At 42.7% G+C, this 22,361-nt stretch overlaps 1 protein-coding gene across 1 annotated transcript; it reads right to left on the reverse strand.

Annotated features, from left to right (window-relative positions):
• Positions 1-183: 183 nt before the first annotated feature.
• Positions 184-21,831, reverse strand: LOC111143007 (ring finger protein 19B). Its single transcript, XM_022496401.1, is given in 10 exon segments — positions 184-1,008; positions 1,806-1,937; positions 4,635-4,842; positions 5,803-5,943; positions 7,196-7,310; positions 7,754-7,916; positions 10,001-10,145; positions 11,314-11,519; positions 21,189-21,649; positions 21,652-21,831. Coding segments are annotated over 10 exon segments (2,214 nt in total). The 3' UTR covers positions 184-545.
• Between the last annotated feature and the right edge of the window lie 530 nt (positions 21,832-22,361).

The raw sequence follows: 22,361 nt of genomic DNA on the forward strand, positions 1-22,361 counted from the left end.
TACCTTTGCTTCCTGGCAGGCTAGGAGCCGTGGGTTCATAAAGGACTCCACTGCAGTCTAATTAGAATATAATCCTTTCCTGGGACTGGGAAAACTCTGGTTTAGAGACTGTTAAAGACGTAAGTGGTCTATTCAAATACTTGGCTCTGGAGGACTATCCAAGCCAAGGAAAATGAGATTGAGTTGAATTAAGACAGAAATCTTTATTAAAATGTGTCCTTCAGTAATATGTTAGCATACATACAATATACACACATACATCTGTACACTCTTTGACACACCTCACGGATTGCCACCATCAGTTTAACCAATAAATTAAAACTAAAAATAGGAGGGAGGGGGGGGGGGGGGGTAGGACTAAGGGCAAAAATCTCCATGTTTTTTTCTGGTAAGAAATTGCAAATTTCTCAGAATTTCCCTGGGGAAAACCTGTGACCAGAGAATCTTTGAAATAAAATATATAAATCCCCGCCTCCCCAAAAAAAGATTCCAAAAGATGCAGTTACAACAAGTGTGCTTCTCAGAACAGGAGCATTCATTCCACTTCATACTCTGGCTTCTGCACCTTCTGGCTTCCAAACAGTCTTCCCCTCGGCTGGGGCAGAGAGGTTCATATGGGCACTTGGGCTCGGTGCACCTTGGGCTCTGGGAGTTGAGGGGCAGGCTGCCGTATGGGAGCGAGGGGAGCCACACTCATCTGAGGTGATGTCTGGCACATCGTCTGACTGCGTATCAGAGCTCTCTAGGTCACTGCGGATGCTCTCCGGCTGGGCCAGGCTGATGTCCCAAGCTTTGCTGGCCACGCAGTCTTTCTGTTCACAGTTTTGGTGTTTGCAGGAGAGATCCTCTTCATTGCTGCCACTGCCGCCACGACCACTACCTTCTTCTTCATTCTCTGCCATCTGAGCGTGAACATGGAGCGAGTCCTCCGTGCTGCTTCCACTCACCAGCTGATAGTGGCTTGGTTTGGCTTCAATGTCCACTTGGATTTCCATATTGTTGCAGTCTCTGTGGAGACAAAATCCACTTTGCTGAGTCATGTATGGGTCATGCTATACCTGTGGGTACAAGCAGTTTGTGGGTTCAGGATTAGGAAGTCCAAAACATAGGTAAACTGTAAACTAAAGTTCACTTTTAGCAAAAATAAAAAGTTAACCTAACTCTCAAATAAGATGAAGAAGAACTAGATTCCTTTTGATGATTAAGAACACACACACCTCTGCCAATTTCTTTACACAACCAAAAAATAGCTTTCAAAATTCAACTAAGGGTTGGACCCTCACCAATATCTTACTCAATATACGAAAGAGAAAGAAGATTCGTAGTGTTTTACTACTGTGTCACAATTAGAAGAAACCAGAACCTCTCCAGGAGGGAGTGCTGCAATCACACCCTATCAGTTACACTAGCTTCTCAAAAATAAAGAGAACTAGGTGACAGGAGTCACATCAGGCAAAGGGTGACATGAGAGCAAAAGCCACCGACCCACAGACATCACTGAACAGCAACCTAGCTCAAGTTTCATGAGAATAATTATACAATAGCCAAAAAAGACCCAAAAAAGGGGGGGAGGGAAGAAAAGGAAGAAAGAAAGAAACACCTAAAAATCAAGTACTAATAAGAAGAATCGATCAAGAGATCCCAAACACTCCTATACCAAGAACCTGCCCAGGGAACTTGGGGTACACGCTATATATCCCATCTGATGGTACACACAGTCCTAACATGAGGCATTGAGCTTCTGAAGGCCTAGGACCCGACCACAAACTGTATCCTCTCCTGGGCATCTCTGACTGTGCACATACCTGTCCTGTGGGTTGTAGGAACTGATTATGGAACCGGCCATAGCACGAGTACTTGCGTTGTCACTAATTGCACCAAGACTGGCTGTGTCTTTGGGGAAAATTTCCTTTTGGACATCGGCTTGGACTTCTAACCTGTGTAAAGAGGGGACGTTCAAGTTAATACGAGACCTGGGTATTCCAAGACAGTCTGCTTCCTGGCACGCATCTCTTCTATTATTCTCTCGCAAATTGAGTGGATCTGATCTTCTCTAATTGTCAAACAGTTCAAATAGATGCCCACACGGTTTCTCTCTTGAATAGCTACTGAAATCGTCCCCTCCTTTCTATCCCCATTGCTACTACTTAACTTTAGGCACTGAACATCTCCTGCCTGGAAAACTGCATTTAGGTTCTCGCTCCAGCAGCCGCAAGTCCAACTCCAACACCTTCTAGATCAGTGCCAATGTGGACAAAGCCCCGATCACTCTAACAGTCCTCTCTTGGCTCTCTACCACCAACAGTCCTCTCCTGGCTTCCTGATCTGCCTCCAAGCTCTCTCTCCAGTTCCATCTCTCACTACAGGTCTCAAATCATAATCACTCTGAATTCTTTCTTTCCTTACACACCTGTATAAGTTGTTTACCTCCATGACTTTGGACATGCTATTCCCTCTCTGTGGAGGTTTCTTTTCTCTGTGTGATAAACTCATATTCAGTCCTCAACGACAAAGGAAGTATCATTCCCCTCACTCTCCCAGCAAACCAGTCATTTCCTGTTAAATGCTCCCACAGCATCTACCTATTTATTAAATCAATTTATACATCTCCCCCTCAATCATCTGTGAGCTCCAAAAAAAGGAGAGACCAAATCTCATTCACACTTTACCCTCTGTGTCTTGCATACAGGAACTCAAAACACTTAGCAATCAAATTACCCTCAGGCTACAAGATTAAAGGACACAGAGGATCCCACCTCCCACAAGAGCAGCAAACTTTCCCAATGGTGTGTCGAAGCTGAGAACCCGTAACTATTTCCCTCTTTGGCTCTAACACCAGTTTGCTGCATACCTAAGTATTTCCTCTTAATAGGTTTCATAGTCAAACCCATCTGACTCATCCACTTCTTTTAAAAGGCTTTCACAGAACTGGAACAGCTGGACTGGCTAAGCTGCAGTCTCAGCAAGTCAGTCTCCAATTATGTCTGTCTGCTTATTTACAAGGGTGATGATTTTAAGAAAGCCCAGCAGTGAATTCTCTGGCATGTGGGGGCGGGATCCCCTAACAAGAGACGACCAGTTATGAGACACAGACAGGTCAGCAGCAGCGTTCAGCTGCACATTCGAACAACCCCTGTCCTACAGCCTACACTTTCACTCTGCAACTCCAGCCTCAAGACACCCTTCAAGAATGTGCCACGACCCCAGAAAGTGAGGCAGTGAAAAGCAAAGTGTGTTGAATCAGAGACCTGGGTTCTAGTTTCAGCTCTTCCACAGACTCGCAGAATTGGAAGAAGCTTTCATAAACATCATTGCTTAAGTGCTTCCCTGATGCTAGCCTGTGCAACGACTCTGCCAGAATCACCTGGGGAACCTTTTCAAAACACAGATCCCTAGGTCCTACTCCAGGAGATTCAACTTATTAATTCTGGGATAAGATCATGAAATCTATTTTTAAGAGGCTGCCAGGTGACTGATAGGCACTCAGTTGTGGGATCCAGTCCATCTGTCATCTGTTGCTTGACTCCTTCTAATAGCCAAATGGCCATCTGGTCTTTCTTTAAACACTTCCAAGGATAGGCAGCTCAGTATCTTCTAAAGTAATCCAACCCTTCTTTGGACTTTCATATAGATTTCTTATATTCTCTATAATGAAACAAAATTAAGTTTCCCTCTAGCTTCTGCCAAGTTGTCTTAATCTACCTCTTGGCATGAGTCAGAAGCCTTTCTGTTCAAAGTCCTTCACATATCTGAAGGCAACAATTTCTCCTACTTCCCTACCTCATTTTGTACTACCTGCAGGTCTCTCTTTATTCAACTAACTGCTTCTCATATAACACATGTTATGCTCCTCTGAATATATTCTGGTTTATCTAACTGGTAAAATGACTGAGCAAGTTGTAACATTTTTAATCATAAAACTTAACAGTTTCTCTGGGGCGCCTGGGTGGCTCAGTGGGTTAAAGCTTCTGCTTTCGGCTCAGGTCATGATCCCAGGGTCCTGGGATCGAGGCCCACATTGTGCTCTCTGCTCCGTGGACAGCCTGCTTCCTCCTCTCTCTCCCTGCCTGCCTCTCTTGCCTACTTGTAATCTCTGTCTGTCAAATAAATAAACAAAATCTTTAAGAAGAAACAAAAACAAAAACTTAAAACAGTTTCTCAACACAAATTCATAGAATTGATTTTCCTTATCTATCAAATGGGAATAAGAATAAGAAGGTAATAAGGATGACAGCACTAATAAGCCAACAAGATACAGTATAAATGCTGTTCAATTGAAAGTCAATGACAAGCCTAATGGGCAGCACAGCCTTGGGAATTCTACAGAAATGCATGCTTTCTCTTCCCGAAGCAGGCAACCTAATGTAGTAGAGGGAAGATCTTAAGTCAGGATTGCTCTTTATATGGAGCCACTATGGTGCAGTGTGGAAAGAACACTGAATGTTGTATAGGTTTTGAGCCTATTTTCTCATTATAAAATTAAAAACAAAAAACACAACAACAACAAAAAACCAAACCACTTATGACTACATCAAAATGAGATGATATATGAGATGTGCCTAGCACAGCTCAATACAGGTATGTTATTTCTCATCATTCCAACTGGTTCTGTCAGAAATTATCTATTTGCTTACCTGCTATATTTTCCCTTGCCACTGGAAAGAATGCCACCACTCAGAGTGCCCCCTGAGAGGGCTGCAAAGCTGGCTGTCTCGCTGTATGGACCCTGCATAACACTAAGTCCATCTGTAGGGCTTCCGCTGGTGCTCAGTACACTAGTCAGGCCTTCAATGCTGCTTTCCCCAATGCTGGGATTCTTGAGGGCTCGCCAGGCATCAGCCACTGGGGATGGAACCAAACATTTCAATTCAAGATAAGACAACATCAAAATAGAGTCTATTATTTTCCTGTAATGATTTTTCAGAGTGGAGAATATTCATGCAGAAAAATACTCATTTACTCTCTTAATGAACAGCTACTATATGCAGCTACCACATATCAGGTGTTTTAACATATTGTTAATATTTAATCTTCCCAATAACTACACAGTAACAGTCCTAATTTTAGAGGAGAAAACAAAAGCTTAGAACTAAATGACATGTCCAAGTCATGCCTGGTCCCACGAATCTACATTTTTTATTCTAAGTCCACTATTCTGTCCATTTTACCGTAGATGTCATCTAATCAAGCATGAAGATTTCAAAACATGTTTAGGTCATATTAGGTGTTGATTCTAGTAGGGTGCTTCAAAAACCTGTGGGACTCTCTGTGCCCTAGCTTAGTTAATATGATAAAGTGCAAATATCAAAGTGGAAGTCACGGGAACAGAAAAAGAAGCTGGAAGACTTGCTCCAGTTTTAGCTCTGCAGAAGCTCTTAAACCCATTTAACAGATGTTGAGACAAAAGCTTAAAGAAGTTCCCATTAAATGGGGATAATAATAGCCCCTGCCCTCCCTATTCAGAGAGCTATTGTAAAAACCAGGTGAGATAATAACTGTGTAAAGTCCTCTGAAAATTATAAAGTACTGTACAGATATAAGACTTTATTATAATCCCTACTATTACCAGCATACTTGGAGTTACTTGGAATCCTACTAGTTTGTACCTGCCACACAGAGCCAAGTACCAGAGGAATTAACCTAATAACTCTGGAACAAAGAAATGAAAAGCTAAAAATACTTTACCCCCTACAAAGCTCATTATCCAAAGTAATCCAATGACAATCTTGCTGTAAAATGTGCTGAAATCTACTGAATTTTCTGCCCCATAAATTCAAAGGGAAATTAAAAACCTCCCTTTACCTGTGATTGGACCATCATCTTCATCAAACTCAATTTTCACCCCCTTTCCATTTGCTGTGCTAACTCCACAGCCACCTCCACGACAGAGGGAAATGGGCACAACCCCATAGACATAAGCCAGCATAATGGGAACGCCAATACCTGGGGGAGGAGAAGGAAAAAAGTCAGCAGGTCACTGCCCTAAATTCTCCTTCCCAGCCTGAGCACAGACAAACCACTTTATAAAGGGCCAAAGAAAGACAGAAGATGGCTATCCTAAAGACGCAGCTGGGTCTAACAGAATGATGACTGGACTTGGGAATTAGAAAAGGCCTGGATTAGAATCCTGACTCCAATTTACTAGCTGTATAATCTCATGTATCTTCCAGGATTGTCAATGATCAAAAGAGAAGGTATGTACAGTGCCCGGCACAGTGAGTCTACGCTGCTTTCGTTTTCCCTCCTCTACTCACTACTGACATGCTAATCCAAGAACCAATCAATACTCAAACATTAAGTAAGTGATTCCTGGGGTTTAGGATCCCCCCAGAATGTTAATTCCAAAATCTTACTGCTGTGGAGGCAGAATGACTTAGCTGTTAAGAGCACAGGCTCTGAAGTCAGATTGCATTGATTCATGTTCCAGCTAAGTGACCTTGAGCAAATTATAGCACCTTTCTATTACAACCGTACTGCTATGAGGATTAAATGAATTAATACATGCAAAACATTCACAACTACTCCTGGTACAATGGAGAGCCTTAATAAATGTTAGTTATAATATTCTTATTCTAAAACAAACCCTCATACCTTCCGAAATACTGTGAGGCATTAAACAAATAAAAATAAAAGTAATTTTATTTTGTGGGTTCCCTAGCAAATAGGGAAGGAAGATAAAAGGTGAAAACTAGGCCTTAAAGTAATATTCTTTAATTTAGCATTTTCTCTGAGCCAGAGAGTTCTTTTTTTTTTTTTTTTTAAGATTTTATTTATTTATTTGACAGACACAGATCACAAGTAGGCAGAGAGGCAGGCAGAGAGAGGAGGAAGCAGGCTCCCTGCTGAGCAGAGAGCCTGATGCGGGGCTCGATCCCAGGACCCAGAGATCATGACCTGAGCCGAAGGCAGAGGCTTTAACCCACTGAGCCACCCAGGCGCCCCGAGCCAGAGAGTTCTAAGCACTAATTTAGGGCTGAAAGACCCCAAACTCTGACAATTTAGTGTGGCTGATAATCCTAATAATAGTGCCTAAAAGAGTTAGCCCTCAAGGTGGGTTTGGCATAAAATGTAGGAGCCTCCAACATGAAATATCTGGCCATCCGGCTAAACTGCTATAGTCAGAAAGCTAGGTAGGTAGGGGGTGTGGTGGGAGAGAGGGCAGAAAGGAGAAGAGTCGCAGTCCGGGCTAGCTTACCCACACTAACTGCAGCAATAACTGGGGATGCAATGACGGACAAAGTCACTCCTCCTGTGATAGCCAAATTCCTCTTATGTTTGGAGGTTTTCCTTCCCTCATACCTGCTGTGAATCTAAGAATAAGAAAGAAAATCCAGGTCAGCAGGTTAGGATATCAATTTTTTTGCCAGGTTAGAAAAAGACAAGTGAATATTCTAACTATATTAAAATATATCCCCTACCCACCAAGAGGCTTTCTTTCTCAAATTAACCTAACACAGACCAGGGTGACATAAACTAATACAGAAAAAGTTAATCCAAGGAGAGACAAAGTAACTCAGGATTGTGAGGAAAGTATTTCACCTTTAAGTCACTGAGACAAACCAGGCCCAGGAAGCTAATAAGAACTTTTAGATCTCTTGGGTTTATGAAAATCCATTTACAAAATTAAGGTTATTTTTATCTAAGAACAGGCCTGTTTTCAGGAAGCTCTGAAATATAAACTCCTCCCTATTTCCTTCAAAACTTTACCAACAAACCTGGGGATAGAACACCCACAGAATTCAGCATGTCTTACCTTCCTGCCAACATAAACAGGAATGCCGATGACCATGGCAGGAATGGCAATGCCAGCAATGAGGGAAATCCCCACTGGAGCACCAATCAGTGTTCCCAGCTGCCAAAGAATTTTCTTCTTACGGCTCCATGGCTTCTTGCCCCAGAATGTGCATCCAGAGGGGCTGCAGAGGACACATGCTCAAGTTAGTATTGATACTATAAATGCAGCTATTGTCACCAGAGGGCTTGATAAGAGCAAAAGCCTTCTTTTCCAATAAGAATGATTAACAGTTACAAGAGGTTATAGAAAATGAATATATTACATGAAAAGAAGAAAAAGACAAGGTCTGATTATCAGAGCTCTGGGCCTTTCACTTTTTGTTTGTAAAGCTAGGCTTCCAGGCTTAAAACCTCTTTTCCTTTCTCTGCTACTGAACTCTGTCCTCCCTAACCCAACAGTGATGCAGCCTTTTCTTTATTTTTTATTTTTTTATTTTTTTAAAAGGTTTTATTTATTTATTTGACAGAGATCACAAGTAGTTAGAGAGGCAGGCAGAGAGAGAGGGAGAGGGAAGCAGGCTCCCTGCCAAGCTGAGAGCCCGATGTGGGACTCAATCCCAGGACCTCGAGATCATGACCGGAGCCGAAGGCAGTGGCTTAACCCACTGAGCCACCTAGGCGCCCCTGTGATACAGCTTTTTAAAAGATTTTATTTGAATGGCGCCGGGGTGGCTCAGTGGGTTAAGCCTCAACCTTCAGCTCAGGTCATGATTTCAGGGTCCTGGGATCGAGTCCCGCATCGGGCTCTCTGCTCAGTGGGGAGCCTGCTTCCCCCTCCCTCTCTCTCTCTGCCTGCCTCTCTGCCTACTTGTGATCCCTCTCTGTCAAATAATTTAAAAAATCTTTAAATAAAAAAAAAATAGTAGCTGTCATGAGGTGCAGCCTATGAAATTATAATTTAAAAAAAATTTTTATTAATTTGACAGAGACACAGCGAGAGAGGGAACACAGGCTGGGAGAGTGGGAGAGGAAGAAGCAGGCTTCCTGCTGAGCAGGGAACCCAATACGGGGCTCCATCCCAAGACCCTGAGATCATGACCTGAGCTGAAGGCAGAAGCTTAAAGACTGGAGCCACCCAGGCATCCCTGATCCAGCTTCCTTGACTGATATATATACTACTTGGGATCCTGCACAACCTACACACTTGACATCTCATTCAAAAGTGCTACGTGCTGCAGCTAATGAACAGATCTGAATAGTTTTCTGGGCTTGTGTCCTATCCATATCCAATAGATAGTGTAAACCATGTTCCTGGGGAAGGATATAAAAACACTTTGTCACACCCTTTACTTCAGTTTCATTCTCTTTGAGTTTGGCTACTTTTATACTCCGTCCTTCTGTGTTCAAGCATTTTTGCTCACTCCCTTTGTCCTGTCTTCTCTACTAGATAGGATAAGCAATTTTGAAAGAAAGGATCGTGTCTTACACACCCGTGTCCCCGATAATCAGTATAGTGTAAGTAACTACTGTTTGCTATATTGGAAATGAAAATGTTTCATCCACACAATGAATGTTGTTTGTAAATATTAACTCCTTCAGGACAATATTTAAATATTTACTCTGAATTCTTTGTAAAGTCATTACATGCAAGGAACTGTAAAAGGTAACTCTGACCTTAATAAACTTACGCAGTTTAGCAAAATTAGACATGTATATGAAGTAAAAGTAGTGATGTTTATAATGAAACATTTAAGGAATGCCAATACAGAAGAATGAGGCATAAAAAGCTGGGGAAGACATCATAGATGAAATGGCATTTGAGTGGCCCCTGAAGGGTAAATAAGAACTGAACAGGTTGAGATAAAAGGGGGTTGCTGGGAGGGTGATGTGATCAGAAAGCATTCTGGGCAAACGGAAGAACATGAACAAGAAAGACAGCCAGAGGAGACAGAGCGAATAGCAAGCCCAGGTTACTGGAATATAGCATGTATAAAAACACATGGAAAAAGCTAGAAAAGGACATTAGGGCCAGACTGTGGCAAAGCCATACTCGGGAAACTGAACTCTATCTGGAAGGTAATAAAAATAGTCCCTGGAAGTTGCTGGAACTGAAGAAAAACGTGGTCACAGGAGTGCTTCGAAAGAACTTTTTACAGCTTCCTTATACTGTAATGAGAGGACAGACAACTGTGTCCCTTTGACATCCTTTTCCCCAAATCATTAAAAGAACAAGACGATAAAGCAATGGACACATTTCCCATCTCACCTGAGGTAATGCAAGTCTGAGATCTCTTTCATACAAAGCCAACAGAATTCACAGCCACACACTGCACAGGTCATATGATTACAGCTTCCATCATTCATCTTGATAATGTAAGCACTGCATCGTGGGCATGGCTTGATGTCATCTGCTAAGGGGGGAAGGAAGATTGGGCAGAAAAATACCCCCAGTTAAACCTAATTTGATTTATTATTCCTAGGAATATATATATACAAAAAATGAGGAGACAGTGAAGAGCTCTTGGCTGAGAATTCCAAATTGTGCAACCCACTTCACTAAAAGGCTGGCTATGTCTATACCTCAGGAATTTTCATAAAACGGATCCTTGTCTTATACTGAGCTGCCTATCCCCAAAACTGGCACCTTATACACTTAAGCCACATTCTGAACAAGAAGACAAAGAGACAAAGACGGTTCTAAGAAAAATGGAATTCCACTAGCCAATAGGCTAGCAGAACTCAAAGCAGAGTTCTGCAGGAAGAGCAGTCTGCAGCTTGGAATTGGCTTTAAGTTTTGAAAAAGTTTGGCTCAGGAAATTAATTTCTTAGGCTCAGCAAGTAACATTGTGATGTGCTGTTAACAGAACCCACAGACCCCTCCCATGATACTTTCAAATTCAAAACCTAAAAATAATTGGGTATGCTATGTAGCACACACCTAGTAATTTTCACAGCAAGCTAGAAACTATCCTATTAAAATGACAATTTAGGAGATTATGCTGTGCCAGGAAAAAGTGAATGGTAAAATCTTTCCTACCAGCCTCTCCCAAATGACATCAGTAAAATAAAATACATTTATAAAAGGCAATAAACCCACTGACATTTTTAAATGGGTTTACTCTGACTTGCCAAGGTTCCTCCTTTTAAGGTTAATCATTAATCCATACTAATATTATTTCCTTTCCTTAAATCTGTACCCTACTTCCAAAAGCAGTGATGCACTTAAAACTAGGAGGATAACAGTGGAGGTTTAATACTAATTGTCTTTCTGCTCACAATGAAAGTTTTGAAAAAATCCTTCGCAAAAGGACCTAATTACTCTCCAACAGGAGACATATTATTAAAAAGGTAGAAACTACAGAATTCAATTTTGCTGCATTCCAATTTTATCAATTTATAGGTTGGAAAACCTACAGTTGTCAGAGAGAAGCTACGTATCAAATATAATATTGAATGTATTACCAAGTATTTTTGCTCTCTGATCCCAGGAAATACTTGAGTAAAATAATCTCTCCCAGCTTTAGGCTCACATTATGAAATATCAAATAAAGAGAAAAATGAGACAATGCCAACTAATACCTGGTCCAGATTCTTGCCCGTAACTGAGACCTGAAGTGTGCTTGGTCCGTACTCGCAAAGTCTGTGCCCTCTGCTGACGGGCCATATCGCATGTCTGATTTGGATGCCATATTTGCTTGCAGTGGTAGCAGAACTCTGTCTGGCAGCCTTCCCTCTCACAGGTCAGCTTTGGGCAACTGGCACAGCCATAGGCAATAACAGCATAACTGGGTAAGGAAAAAGGAAGAGATATCAGGAAGGTAAGAATGATCGGAACAAGACAGACATAATTCATCACTCCTTACCACTACACATGATAGAGAGAAAAGAGTACACATATAACACATAACATAACCACACACAATCATGCCTAGCAAACTGTAAAACATTCTGTGTGAGAAAGTAAATTTCTCCTTGAGATTCTAAAAACAAATCATTTACCTTCTGAAAAATAGGGGAAAATACTAGATTTAGCTGGAATCTAGCATGTATTCAGTCACAGTTTAAGCTACTTTAAAAGGAGTTTACCACAGCAAATTTCACAAGTAGCAGGGTACAAAACTATAGCTTTTTGATGGTTTGCTACATTTAGAGAGATTAGAATTTGGTTACACTAAAGGACAGAAGATTTGTAAAACAAAAGTATGCGAAACTAAATTATACTTTTTCATTTTTAAGTTCCACAGTGAAGCTGGTCTGAGCACACACAGCTTGAGACAATAGCCATAGATGGATTCATGATCAATTCTCCCACTGAAAGCTCATTTTATCTTTCAATTTTTTTCCCCCTTTTTTAGCTCAAATCTATACCTTGAAATATTTACTTCCTTGACAGGCTCCAGAATCCAAGAATACCACTCACCCACCTTAGTAATTAATACATGATAAGGCTATTATCTCCCTCCCCTTTCTTTTCTCTCCTGACACATATTCTTAGTAAAGATTTGCAACTCAGAATCTATCTGCACCAACATCAACTGTTTCTTATAATTCACACTTATTTTCCAAGAATTACTCTCTCACAAAAAATCCAATATATTTACAACAACTAGCCCTTCTGACTAGTTCTAAATATGTCAACTAAGTGTTCAGATTATCCTAACAAGTGAACACTGAAGATTAAAAAAAAAAATTAAAAAGTAATTTAAAGAAACAAATAAGGGAAAATAGCAGCTGTGAAAGTTCAAACAAATTTTTTAAATTAAAAAAATATATATATTTTATTTATTTATTTATTTGTCAGGGAGAGAGAGAGAGCACAAGCAGGCAGAGTGGCAGGCAGAGGCAGAGAGAGAAGCAGGCTACCCGCCAAGCAAGGAGCCCGAGGCAGGACCCGATCCCAGGATTCTGGGATCATAACCCTAGCCGAAGGCAGCGGCCCAACTGACTGAGCCACCCAGGTGTCCCAAGTTCAAATAATTTTTAAACAGGTCAATGATTGTAGGCTTAGGTGTTGCCATTGGGCTTTTTTTGTCCCCTATTCCACTTTCTCCTCCAATAGCTAAAGACCTCAAGCAACTTATAAAAAAAGGCTAACAACATTTTCTTGGATTTATTCTACTGTTTATTTGCATGTATATTAGGTATTCATAACAGCAACACGATTTCTCAGGTTTATTATAGATTCTGCAGATTGATTTGAGAATGACACTGAAAATATCGATGACATATCATTTATGTTATATAATACAGTCTGTACTAAAACTCTTCCTCAGAAAGAGCAAAGTGAGAATAGGTCAATGTACGAATGCAAATGATTCATATCCTATAGGAGTTCTGAGCAAATTTACCCAACCTAGCTGCAAAATAGCTACTACAGATAGACAATGTTTCTCCTAAAGAAAGTGACCTGCTTGCTATTTTGTGTTAAATGGTAAAGGTACTGGATGATCTCAGTACCTTACTCAAGTCAACTGCTGATGATACAAATTACATAGACAGGAAGCCTTGAACATTTCCTGATCTATTCCTACCTCACCTGGTGGGAGTAAATATTTATTAACAGTTTTTTTTTTTTTAAGAACACTTGACAAGATTGATAATGTCACTTTTGGGTGTGGAATTTGATTCCAAGCAAGTAAAATAATCCCAAATACTCATGAACATGCAACGATCTATTACCATGACACAGAATTACTCAGGGCACTGAGACTTGGCATTCCTGTTTTTGGGCACCTGGTCTGGGCTCCTTGCCCCTGACTCATACTGCATGACACTGAGCTAATTTAAATCGCCAAGCCTTAACCTCTATCCCAAAAATGGAGGCATAGGTGTCTGCCACCTTCAAGTGTAACCATATTCTAAACTGCATTTGAGATCTTGCCCTGAAAGGTATGGTATAAAAATATAGCACATTTTAATCCTACTTTTGGCCTTTGCATAATCTACTCCTTCTACCTAGAATGCTCCTTCCTTTCTTCTTGCCCTGGCAAATACTTACCCATTTAAGAACCAGCTCAAATGTCATCTTTCCTATAAAACCTACTTAACCTCTCCAGGTAGCTGGTTGCCTACTTTATGCCTTATGTACAATTACTTTATATTATCACATTATACTATAATTATCTGTCTATATGTGTGCTTCCCCAACCAGACTAGACTCAAGGAAAAGTATCACCCATGTTTTAATCTTCAGGGTCTAGCATACTGATTCATGTTCAAATGAATGATAGAGACTCTCTTTCTCTATTAGCTTTTTTATTTTCCCCAGGCCATTCTAACTCTTCTCCTGGGCCTACCCTAAAGCAATCTTTAAATCTTACTAATGTATCTACTGGTTTACTATGTGCCAGGGACTATAACTTAGACCTCAAATTTTGTCTAAAATTTTAGGAGCAAACTCCTAAATTCTGAATGGGGTACTCTTCCCCAGGTAGTTGAAAAAAATTCATCCTTGAGACCAAAACTGCCTTGATAATCTTATTCCTTCTTTTCCCTGACCTACCCTGGAGCCTCTCTCCTACCCTGCTCTTAGCTTAACCAAGCATTCAGGTTTGCTAATTAGAAGCTAAATAAGCGGGGAGAAAGAAGCAGCAGCTAAATAGAAGGAGGTGGAAATTACATGCTGCTAAAAAAAAAAAAAACCCCGATGTATCATTTTCCTTCCCCTTAAGTTTATATAAATTTATTAATTTTGTTAATTTCCTAAGTATTCAGAAATATCATAATATGTGACAGGCTAGACCACAGCATTAACTAACTTCAGCCCTAGAGGAAAAAAAAATCCATTATGAATTTGATTATGCTTTCACGGACCCTAGTAGTTACAAATGTGTTCCTAAACAATGTTTGAACTTTCTAGCTCTCGGCCACATAACTTCATTTACAAATGGACCCCGAGCATGTGTAAGGGTAGTAGAAATACGACAATTGCAAGAGACTAATATCTGGTCTCCTTATTCCCCACTCCAAGTTCCAACTTCAGAAGGTTATCTATCATTATGTAACTCTTTTACTTAAAATCCTTCAACAAAAAAGAAAAAAAAAGTCCTTCAAACCGAAACTTCTTTGCATGGCTTAGATAAGTCTATCAACTGGAGTCTAGTCTACGTTTTCAGATTGATCTCTAGTTACTTTCCAGATCATGCTCTCCATATTGTGTATCTAAAGATGGATCCAAACTAGATTCTAGACTTACTACTATATTTTTATACCTCTATGCAACTGCAAGTACAACTGCAACTGCACTTGCTCAAAACACTCTGAATTAAGATGCTTTTTTTCTCTACTTGAATCATTGTTTGCCTGGTATGAATTCCTACTCACATTCTTAATGCCCAGATCAAATATTACCTCCTCTGTGAAATCTTTCTTGACACCATCATGTAAAATCTTTTAACTACCCTCTAAGAGCATTTGTGTTTTCTTTAATATGTATTATATTGCATTTATAACCTGTTATCTATATCTATCTATTTAATCTCTTCTAACAGGCCAAACCCCCTGTCAAGAGGACCATGTCTAAGTCCTTTTGGTAATTCCCAATATTCACTTAAGGTTCAACACTACTTAATTCTCAAAAGTGTCTACTGAATGATCATCTGTCTGTCCTCTTCTTTTTTTTTTTTTTTTAAAGATTTTTTTATTTATTCATTTGACAGATAGAGATCACAAGTAGGCAGAGAGACAGGCAGGGAGAGAGGAGGAAGCAGGCTCCCCGCTGAGCAGAGAGCCCGATGTGGGGCTCGATCCCAGGACCCCGGGACCATGACCCGAGCCAAAGGCAGAGGCTTTAACCCACTGAGCCACCCAGGCGCCCCTGTCTGTCCTCTTCTTGCCCTCCACCCTCATTATCTGTTTCTCTTTCAAAAAGTGTGCTGTTCATTTTCTTTATCTACTTCATCAAAATTCAACTATCCCATTCTTCTGGGATTTAATTGAAAAATTTTGTTCACAGAATTGTAGAAAAAGGGACGGCTGGGTGACTCAGTTGGTTAAGCATCCGCCTTCAGCTTGGGTCATGATCCTAGGGTCCTGGGATGGAGTCCCACATGGGGCTCCTCACTCAGCAGGGAGCCTGCTTCTTGCTCTGCCTGTTCTGCCTGCGGCTCTCTCTCTGTCAAATGAATAAATAAATAAATAATCTTAAAAAGAAAGGATTGTAGAAAAAGTTGGAATATGGATAACCTAGGCTAAAGGAACTCTCAACCTATTCAGAGCACAAGATTCACTGTTAAATAAGGACACTAACAGAAGCCAGTGTAACTGTACAGACTGACTGTTAAAGGAGTTTAGAAAACTGTAAATAGTCAGGGAAAGTGTCAGTGTAAGGTGCCACAGAAAAAACAAAAACGTGTTTCCTGTTGATTTAAGTTTGGAAGATTTGAAGATTTACACTGTATATTAGCATTAGCAAAATTTACTATAGTGTATATTAGCATGTTTAAAGCATCTAAAAAGCTCAGAAATAAATTTTGTTCAATCCAATACTTCCCAAGTTTATTTGATCACAAAATGTTTTCCTTTCCAGGATTACCAAAATATACACTGGAAAAATATCGATGTAAGTGGGAAAAAAAAAATCAGACAAAAAAAGATGGTAGGAGATAGTAGGAGACTGTAAAGGGGTTTAAATTATAAGGGTAGATCATGGGCGCCTGGGTGGCTCAGTGGTTAAAAGCCTCTGCCTTCAGCTCAGGTCATGATCTCAGGGTCCTGGGATCGAGTCCCGCATCGGGCTCTCTGCTCAGCGGGGAGCCTGCCTCCTCCTCTCTCTCTCTGCCTGCCTCTCTGCCTACTCGTGATCTGTCAAATAAAAAAAAAAAATCTTTATAAGGGTAGATCATATAAATAATCAGTTCTTAAAGACATAAGAAGTCATTTTATAGGCAGGTATGAACAGTTTGAAGCAGGGGAGTGATATAAAATGTTCCACTTTAGAATGATACACTGGCAAATATGGGAAATTATATGGAGCTGGAATGCAGATGGGCAGGTGCAGGGATGGGGATAGAGTGAAGAGTTGTGAAATAGAAGGTACAGAGCTAAATTAAGAGATGTCTAGATCACATATATCTCAATTTTTAAAATGTCATACCAGAGAGAAAGAAAGAGAGAGAGAGAGAGAGAGGATGTAGGAAGGCTTTAGAGGGGAAAATAACCTCCTTTTTCACTGACTGAGAAATTTATCTTGCTCAGGAGCTGTTCCCTCATAAACGTGCTAGAGATGAACTGAAGCTTCCTGTTCACGGGATGGTCCAGTCCAGTTTTCCAGGAAGGCCAAAAGCTGATACTACCTGTTTGGGTCAGGTAGGAGGGGGGACTGTAAGAGAAAGTGCCAGCAAAGAGAGGCTGGAGTGGTGGACTTACACAAAGAATTGAGGTCAAGACAGCTTTATCGCCTATTCATCCGCACAAAAGATCTGTCCCTGCACACCAAGAAATTTTCTGTTGCCTCCTTTGCTCATCCCTCATAGAGATTCTGAAAGTATTTAAAGATTGGTAAGATGATACTTAAGAGGAAAACATTATATATTTACCTGTTGTGGGGGTTTCTGAGAAGACTCATGCTTAAGCAGAGACTCTAAGGGGTATCAACTGCACCATTTATTAGCTGTGAGACATTGAAGCCCACACGGTAACTTCTCTGAACTGGTTTCTCTTTTATAAAATAGGTTTACCACCAACATCCACCTGTATGAAACTAAAATTATTCCTGAATGACCTTACAGTCTGAAGATTACAAAGAACTACAAAAATATCAGTTATTTGTATTTTGAGTTAATTTTATCTCATTTGAAAGTACATTTTAAATATATTTGGTAAGGGGCGCCAGGGTGGCTCATCATTAAGTGGCTGCCTTTGGCTCAGGTCAGTATCCCAGGGTTCTGAGATTGAGCCCTGCCATCCCGTTCCCTACTCAACAGGAAGCCTACTTCTCCCTCTCCCATTCCCCCTGCTTGTGTTCTCTCTCTCTCTGTGTCTCTCTCTGTTAAATGAATAAATAAAATCTTAAAAAATATATACACATATATATACTTGGTAATATTGTACTTAATATTAAACAGTAATGTAAATGTTGCCCCACTGAAATTGGTTCTCTTATTTATGAATAAAATAAGATCATATTCAAGTATGGGAAAAAAATTCAAGACCCTGCTTATAAATATCTTGTAAACAAATAATCTTTTAATATATAGTATTCTCATTATCATAATCACAGTGAAACTAATGGCCAGAACTCTGTAAGACCACTTACATGCCCCCTTCACCCTGCCAAATACAATTCTTCTTCTTTTTTTATTTTTTAAAGATTTTATTTATTTATTTATTTATTTGACAGACAGATCACAAGTAGGCAGGGAGGCAGGCAGAGAGAGGGGAGGGGAGAAGCAGGCTCCCCGCTGAGCAGAGAGCCTGATGCCGATGCCGGGCTAGACCCCAGGACCCTGGGATCATGACCTAAGCCGAAGGCAGAGGCTTTAACCCAATGAGCCACCCAGGTGCCCCCTTCTTCTTCTTCTTTTTTTTAATATTTTATTTATTTGAAAGAGAGAGGGAGAGGGAGCATGAGCACAGGTAGGGGCAGAGGGAGAAGACGACTCCCCACTGAGCAGCGAGCCCCACCCTGCCAAATATATACACATACACACAGAGAGAAGGGAGTTCTTGATAAATTTGGCTGTTAAGAACTTCATCTGCGAGTAAAGAAAAGATGGTCAGGTACAAGAAGAAGAGACAACTAGGGATTACACTTACTGCTCATCCATGATTTTTACCAGACACAGGAGAATAGGACAGTTTGACTAAAACAAAACAAAACAAGCTGTTTTTCTCCCAGCATTAAAGAGAGGTGGCAAAACCATTGGCCACATCCCTAGGGAACTCAGATACCTGTTTGGAAAGTGACAGAATTTTAAAGTTACTCCCGATTTACCTAACACCTCCAAATGCAGACCTCAAAACACTTTGCAAACATTAAGCTTCTCAAGTCAGGAAAGGATTAGGCCTATTTCAGATAAGAAAAATAAAGTAGATAAGAAGCTGTGATACAAAAAGTATCAGAAAAGAAACTAGATTTCCGATCCGTGGCTCTCTTAAATGTGTCCTTAGGCCACATTTGACAAAATGATACAAATAGCAGTATCCCCAATAATGCCAACAAGTGCATGCTTTTTAAAAAGAAAAGGCTGACTGCTGCTCTGCCTAGTCGTGATCTCTCTCTCTCTCTGCATCAAATAAAAAATAAAATCTTTAAAAAAAAAAAAAGAAAGAAAGAAAAGGCCGAGAGTAAAGACTATTGGCCTTCGTTGGAGTTAAGACCAGTGTTTCAAGCCTGGTTCCACCACCCACTAGCTATATGACCCTTAACAGTCACTCACTGTTTTTAAATTTCAATTTTCTCATCTGTAAAACGAAATCAAATCTATCTTACAATGTTGTAAGGATTAAGTTAAATTATGTACGCCTGGTACATGGATACTTGGATGCCAGCTTGCTTTCTTTCCACAGACTGCACCTTCTTTAAACCCACAGATAACACATTAAAAAATATATAAAATTTGTATAATGCTTTTAACTAATAAAAAAAAACCTCTAGATGATACTAAGCCAATACTTGGCTACAATAAGAAATGGCCTTAATTCTTCATTAACTTTTAGTAATGGTTTACGATGTCACCACAAAGATGATAAATTAATTCCTGTCCATTTTTATTGTTGTGAGCAAAGATAGTCATTGACTTTAGAGAAATAAAAACAAAAAGGGAGCTTTTCCAGAAAGATAATCAGCAATGCCACATTTCTCAGCCAAAATTCAAGGAAAGACATCTCAAAAAGGAGTTAATATACTATTCCAAAATTAATCATGCCGTGTTTTAAGTAAATATTCCTTTGGTTCAGAAAATAGACCAATAGTATCTGTAAAACCTATCATATACATTAGCCTCCTAAGGCCAGTGAGATCACCAGGCCACCAGATGTAAGAACCTACAAGGTTGTTTCCAACACTTATTAATTGAAAGTGAAAGTGATCTACCCTAGACAAACACCATACCTTTGACCACAACACTTCAAAGTAATTTAGAAACCCCATCTCAGGGAGGTTAAAAAACACACCCATCTCTAAACAAGTCTGGCAGAATAGAAGACAGAAGTTAACTCTTCTTACTCTCCTAGACACTCTTAAAACAGCTTCTTTTGAAAGGGACAAATAGTCGCATCATGGAAATCTTAAAACAGGCTTGGTATATAGGCTACAATTAAAAGCCCTTAACTCCTTTGAAGCATAGGCCCATGCAGCTTTTTTACTGGCATTACATTCACACACTGCAAGGAGTCCCTAGCATCTTTCTGTCCCCAAAACATAACACACAAGAATAAAATGATCTGCCCAAGGTCATAGAACTGGTAAGTGGCCCAGTCTCTCCCTCCCACCCCCGAACTTCCAGTCACTCAGATAAGCTCTTCCTGCGGAATGCAGCCATTCATGGGATGTACTGACAGTAACAATGTTTTTTTAAGTGGTGGGAGAGTGGTCTCCACTGAGTACTTTAGATAGTAAAATCTGGTGGTATTCTGTCTCTGCACATAATGCATATTCTCTCACTGACCTTAAAAATTCAGGATACATAGTGCCTTAAAAAGACTGCTGTCAAGAACTCAAGATCAGAGGGGCTGGGTAACACATTTTCTCCTACCGTGTCAGCGTCTGGGCATCCTTCTTCTCAGTGCCCCATTGCTTCTCTGGACAAAGAAAGGGTCCGTCCACTCCTCACCCTGCCCAAGGCAGCAGTGTGAGAACCACATGGGGCCTCCCAACAGCGTGGCACAGAAGGCACACAATGGCCAGGGTGCCCCAGAGCTGCCAGTGAGCTGTCCTTTCCCCCTAGTGATATTTCCATCATCTCCATCCCAACTTTCAGCATCTGTGGTCAGGAGGAACACACCTTCTCCGGCACTGCTGCTCAAGTCTGCCCCTGGCCAAAGGGACACACCCCTCCGAATGCTGTGAGCCCCTCAGAATATTCTCATCTCTTCCTTTGCCAGCTAATCCCCTCCCCGCCCTCATTAAGACATGGCCCCTACCTCTGGACAGAGGGGCGTGCACCCCACCTAAAAGCCTCCCCCGGCCTCCTGACTAGATGGACAGCTCCTTTCCCCTCACCGAAGGCTCAGCCCCCACCTCAAGCACGGGGGCAGGGCGGGTGGCGGGTGCCTTCCCCCGCTCTTCTGGGCTTGCGGACTGTGACCGCTTACCAACCCGCCGCAGCTGCCGCCTTCTCCTCCCTCCCGCAGCTCAGCCCTCACCTCTCCCTCAGTGCTGGGACACACACACGCACACGCTGCCCCGAGGACCGCTTCTCCCGGTCGGCCACCCGCGGGATGGGGGTCCGGTCCCCCGACCCGGGTCCCCTCCGCCGCAGCCCCTGCCCCGGCGGCCACGCCCCCGCGCTCACCCGCAGTCGGGGGCCGGGCACCAGCGGCAGTCAGGGTCTGAGGCCAGGTAGCGGCGCAGCATGAACTCCTCGTACTTGTGCATGAGCGGCGGGTCGGCGAGCAGCAGGCGGATGTCGTGCGGGTTGAGTCGCTCGCTGCACTCGGGGCAGCTGATGGGCACCCGGCTCTCGCTGATCTCCAGGCGCAGGTAGTGGCGGAGGCAGTCCCGGCACGAGCGGTGAGGACAGCTGAGGAGGCGCGGGGCCCGCTCGGGCGGCAGCCGCACCAGGCAGAGCGGGCACTCCACCTCCTCCGGGCCCGGGCCGCCGCCCTCCGCCGCCTCCTCATCCTCGAACCCGGGCCCAGCCTCCGCCGCGGCCTCCGCCTCCGCCTCGGCGGCCGGCTCGGTGGGCAGCGCCTCGGGCGGCGGGGCCTGGGCCGCGACCGGGACCGGGGCGGGCGGCGGCGGCGGCGGCGGCGGCGCGGCCGGGGCGGCGGCTCGGCCTGCGGCTTGGCCCGGGCGCGGCGGCCGCGGGCCGAGGCGGAGAAGACACTGTGGAAGGTGAGGCGCCGGCGCCGGCCGCCGCTGCGGCACTTGGGGTCGGGCGCGGCCGCGTGTAGAGATGTAGAGCGCGGCGATTCGGAGTCCTTCTCAGAGCCCATGGCCCCCAAAGGCCGAGGAGCGAGGGGCGCCCAGCGCCGCCACAGCTCCCGCCTCAGCGCCCCCTCAACCCGCGCCGCGACCGCCGCCGCCTCTGCCGCTCTCCCCGAGATAGAAACCGAGCGGCAGCGTCGAAGTGGTTATAAAGCCTCCGCCCCGCGCGCCGCTGCCCACTGCGCAGGCGCTTCGCTGAGACACCTCACAACCCGCACCGCCCCCCACCCCGCCGCGCGGAAGGGGGCGGTGTTGGGCGGGGCCGAGGGGGGTGGGGCCGGGCGTGCTGGGGCGGAGCTCCACCTCCTCCGGGTCATGGGGTTTCAGAGCAGCCATCTTGAGCAGGCACCCTCCCAACTGCTTTTGTTGGCGTCCTCTTGGAGTTCCGTCACCCTGACCGTCTTCATCCCCAGGGTGGAGATTTCGGTTTGCTTTTCCTCGTGGACAGGCTGATTGCCCCTTATAGTAAATGATGCTGAGGTTACTTCATCTGTAAAACATAGGCAAGGGTAGATCACATGGTGATTCCCAACTGGTC

The sequence above is a fragment of the Enhydra lutris genome, unplaced genomic scaffold, assembly GCF_002288905.1.
Source record: "Enhydra lutris kenyoni isolate GAN:26980312 unplaced genomic scaffold, ASM228890v2 scaffoldscaffold9, whole genome shotgun sequence".
NCBI lineage: Eukaryota > Metazoa > Chordata > Mammalia > Carnivora > Mustelidae > Enhydra > Enhydra lutris.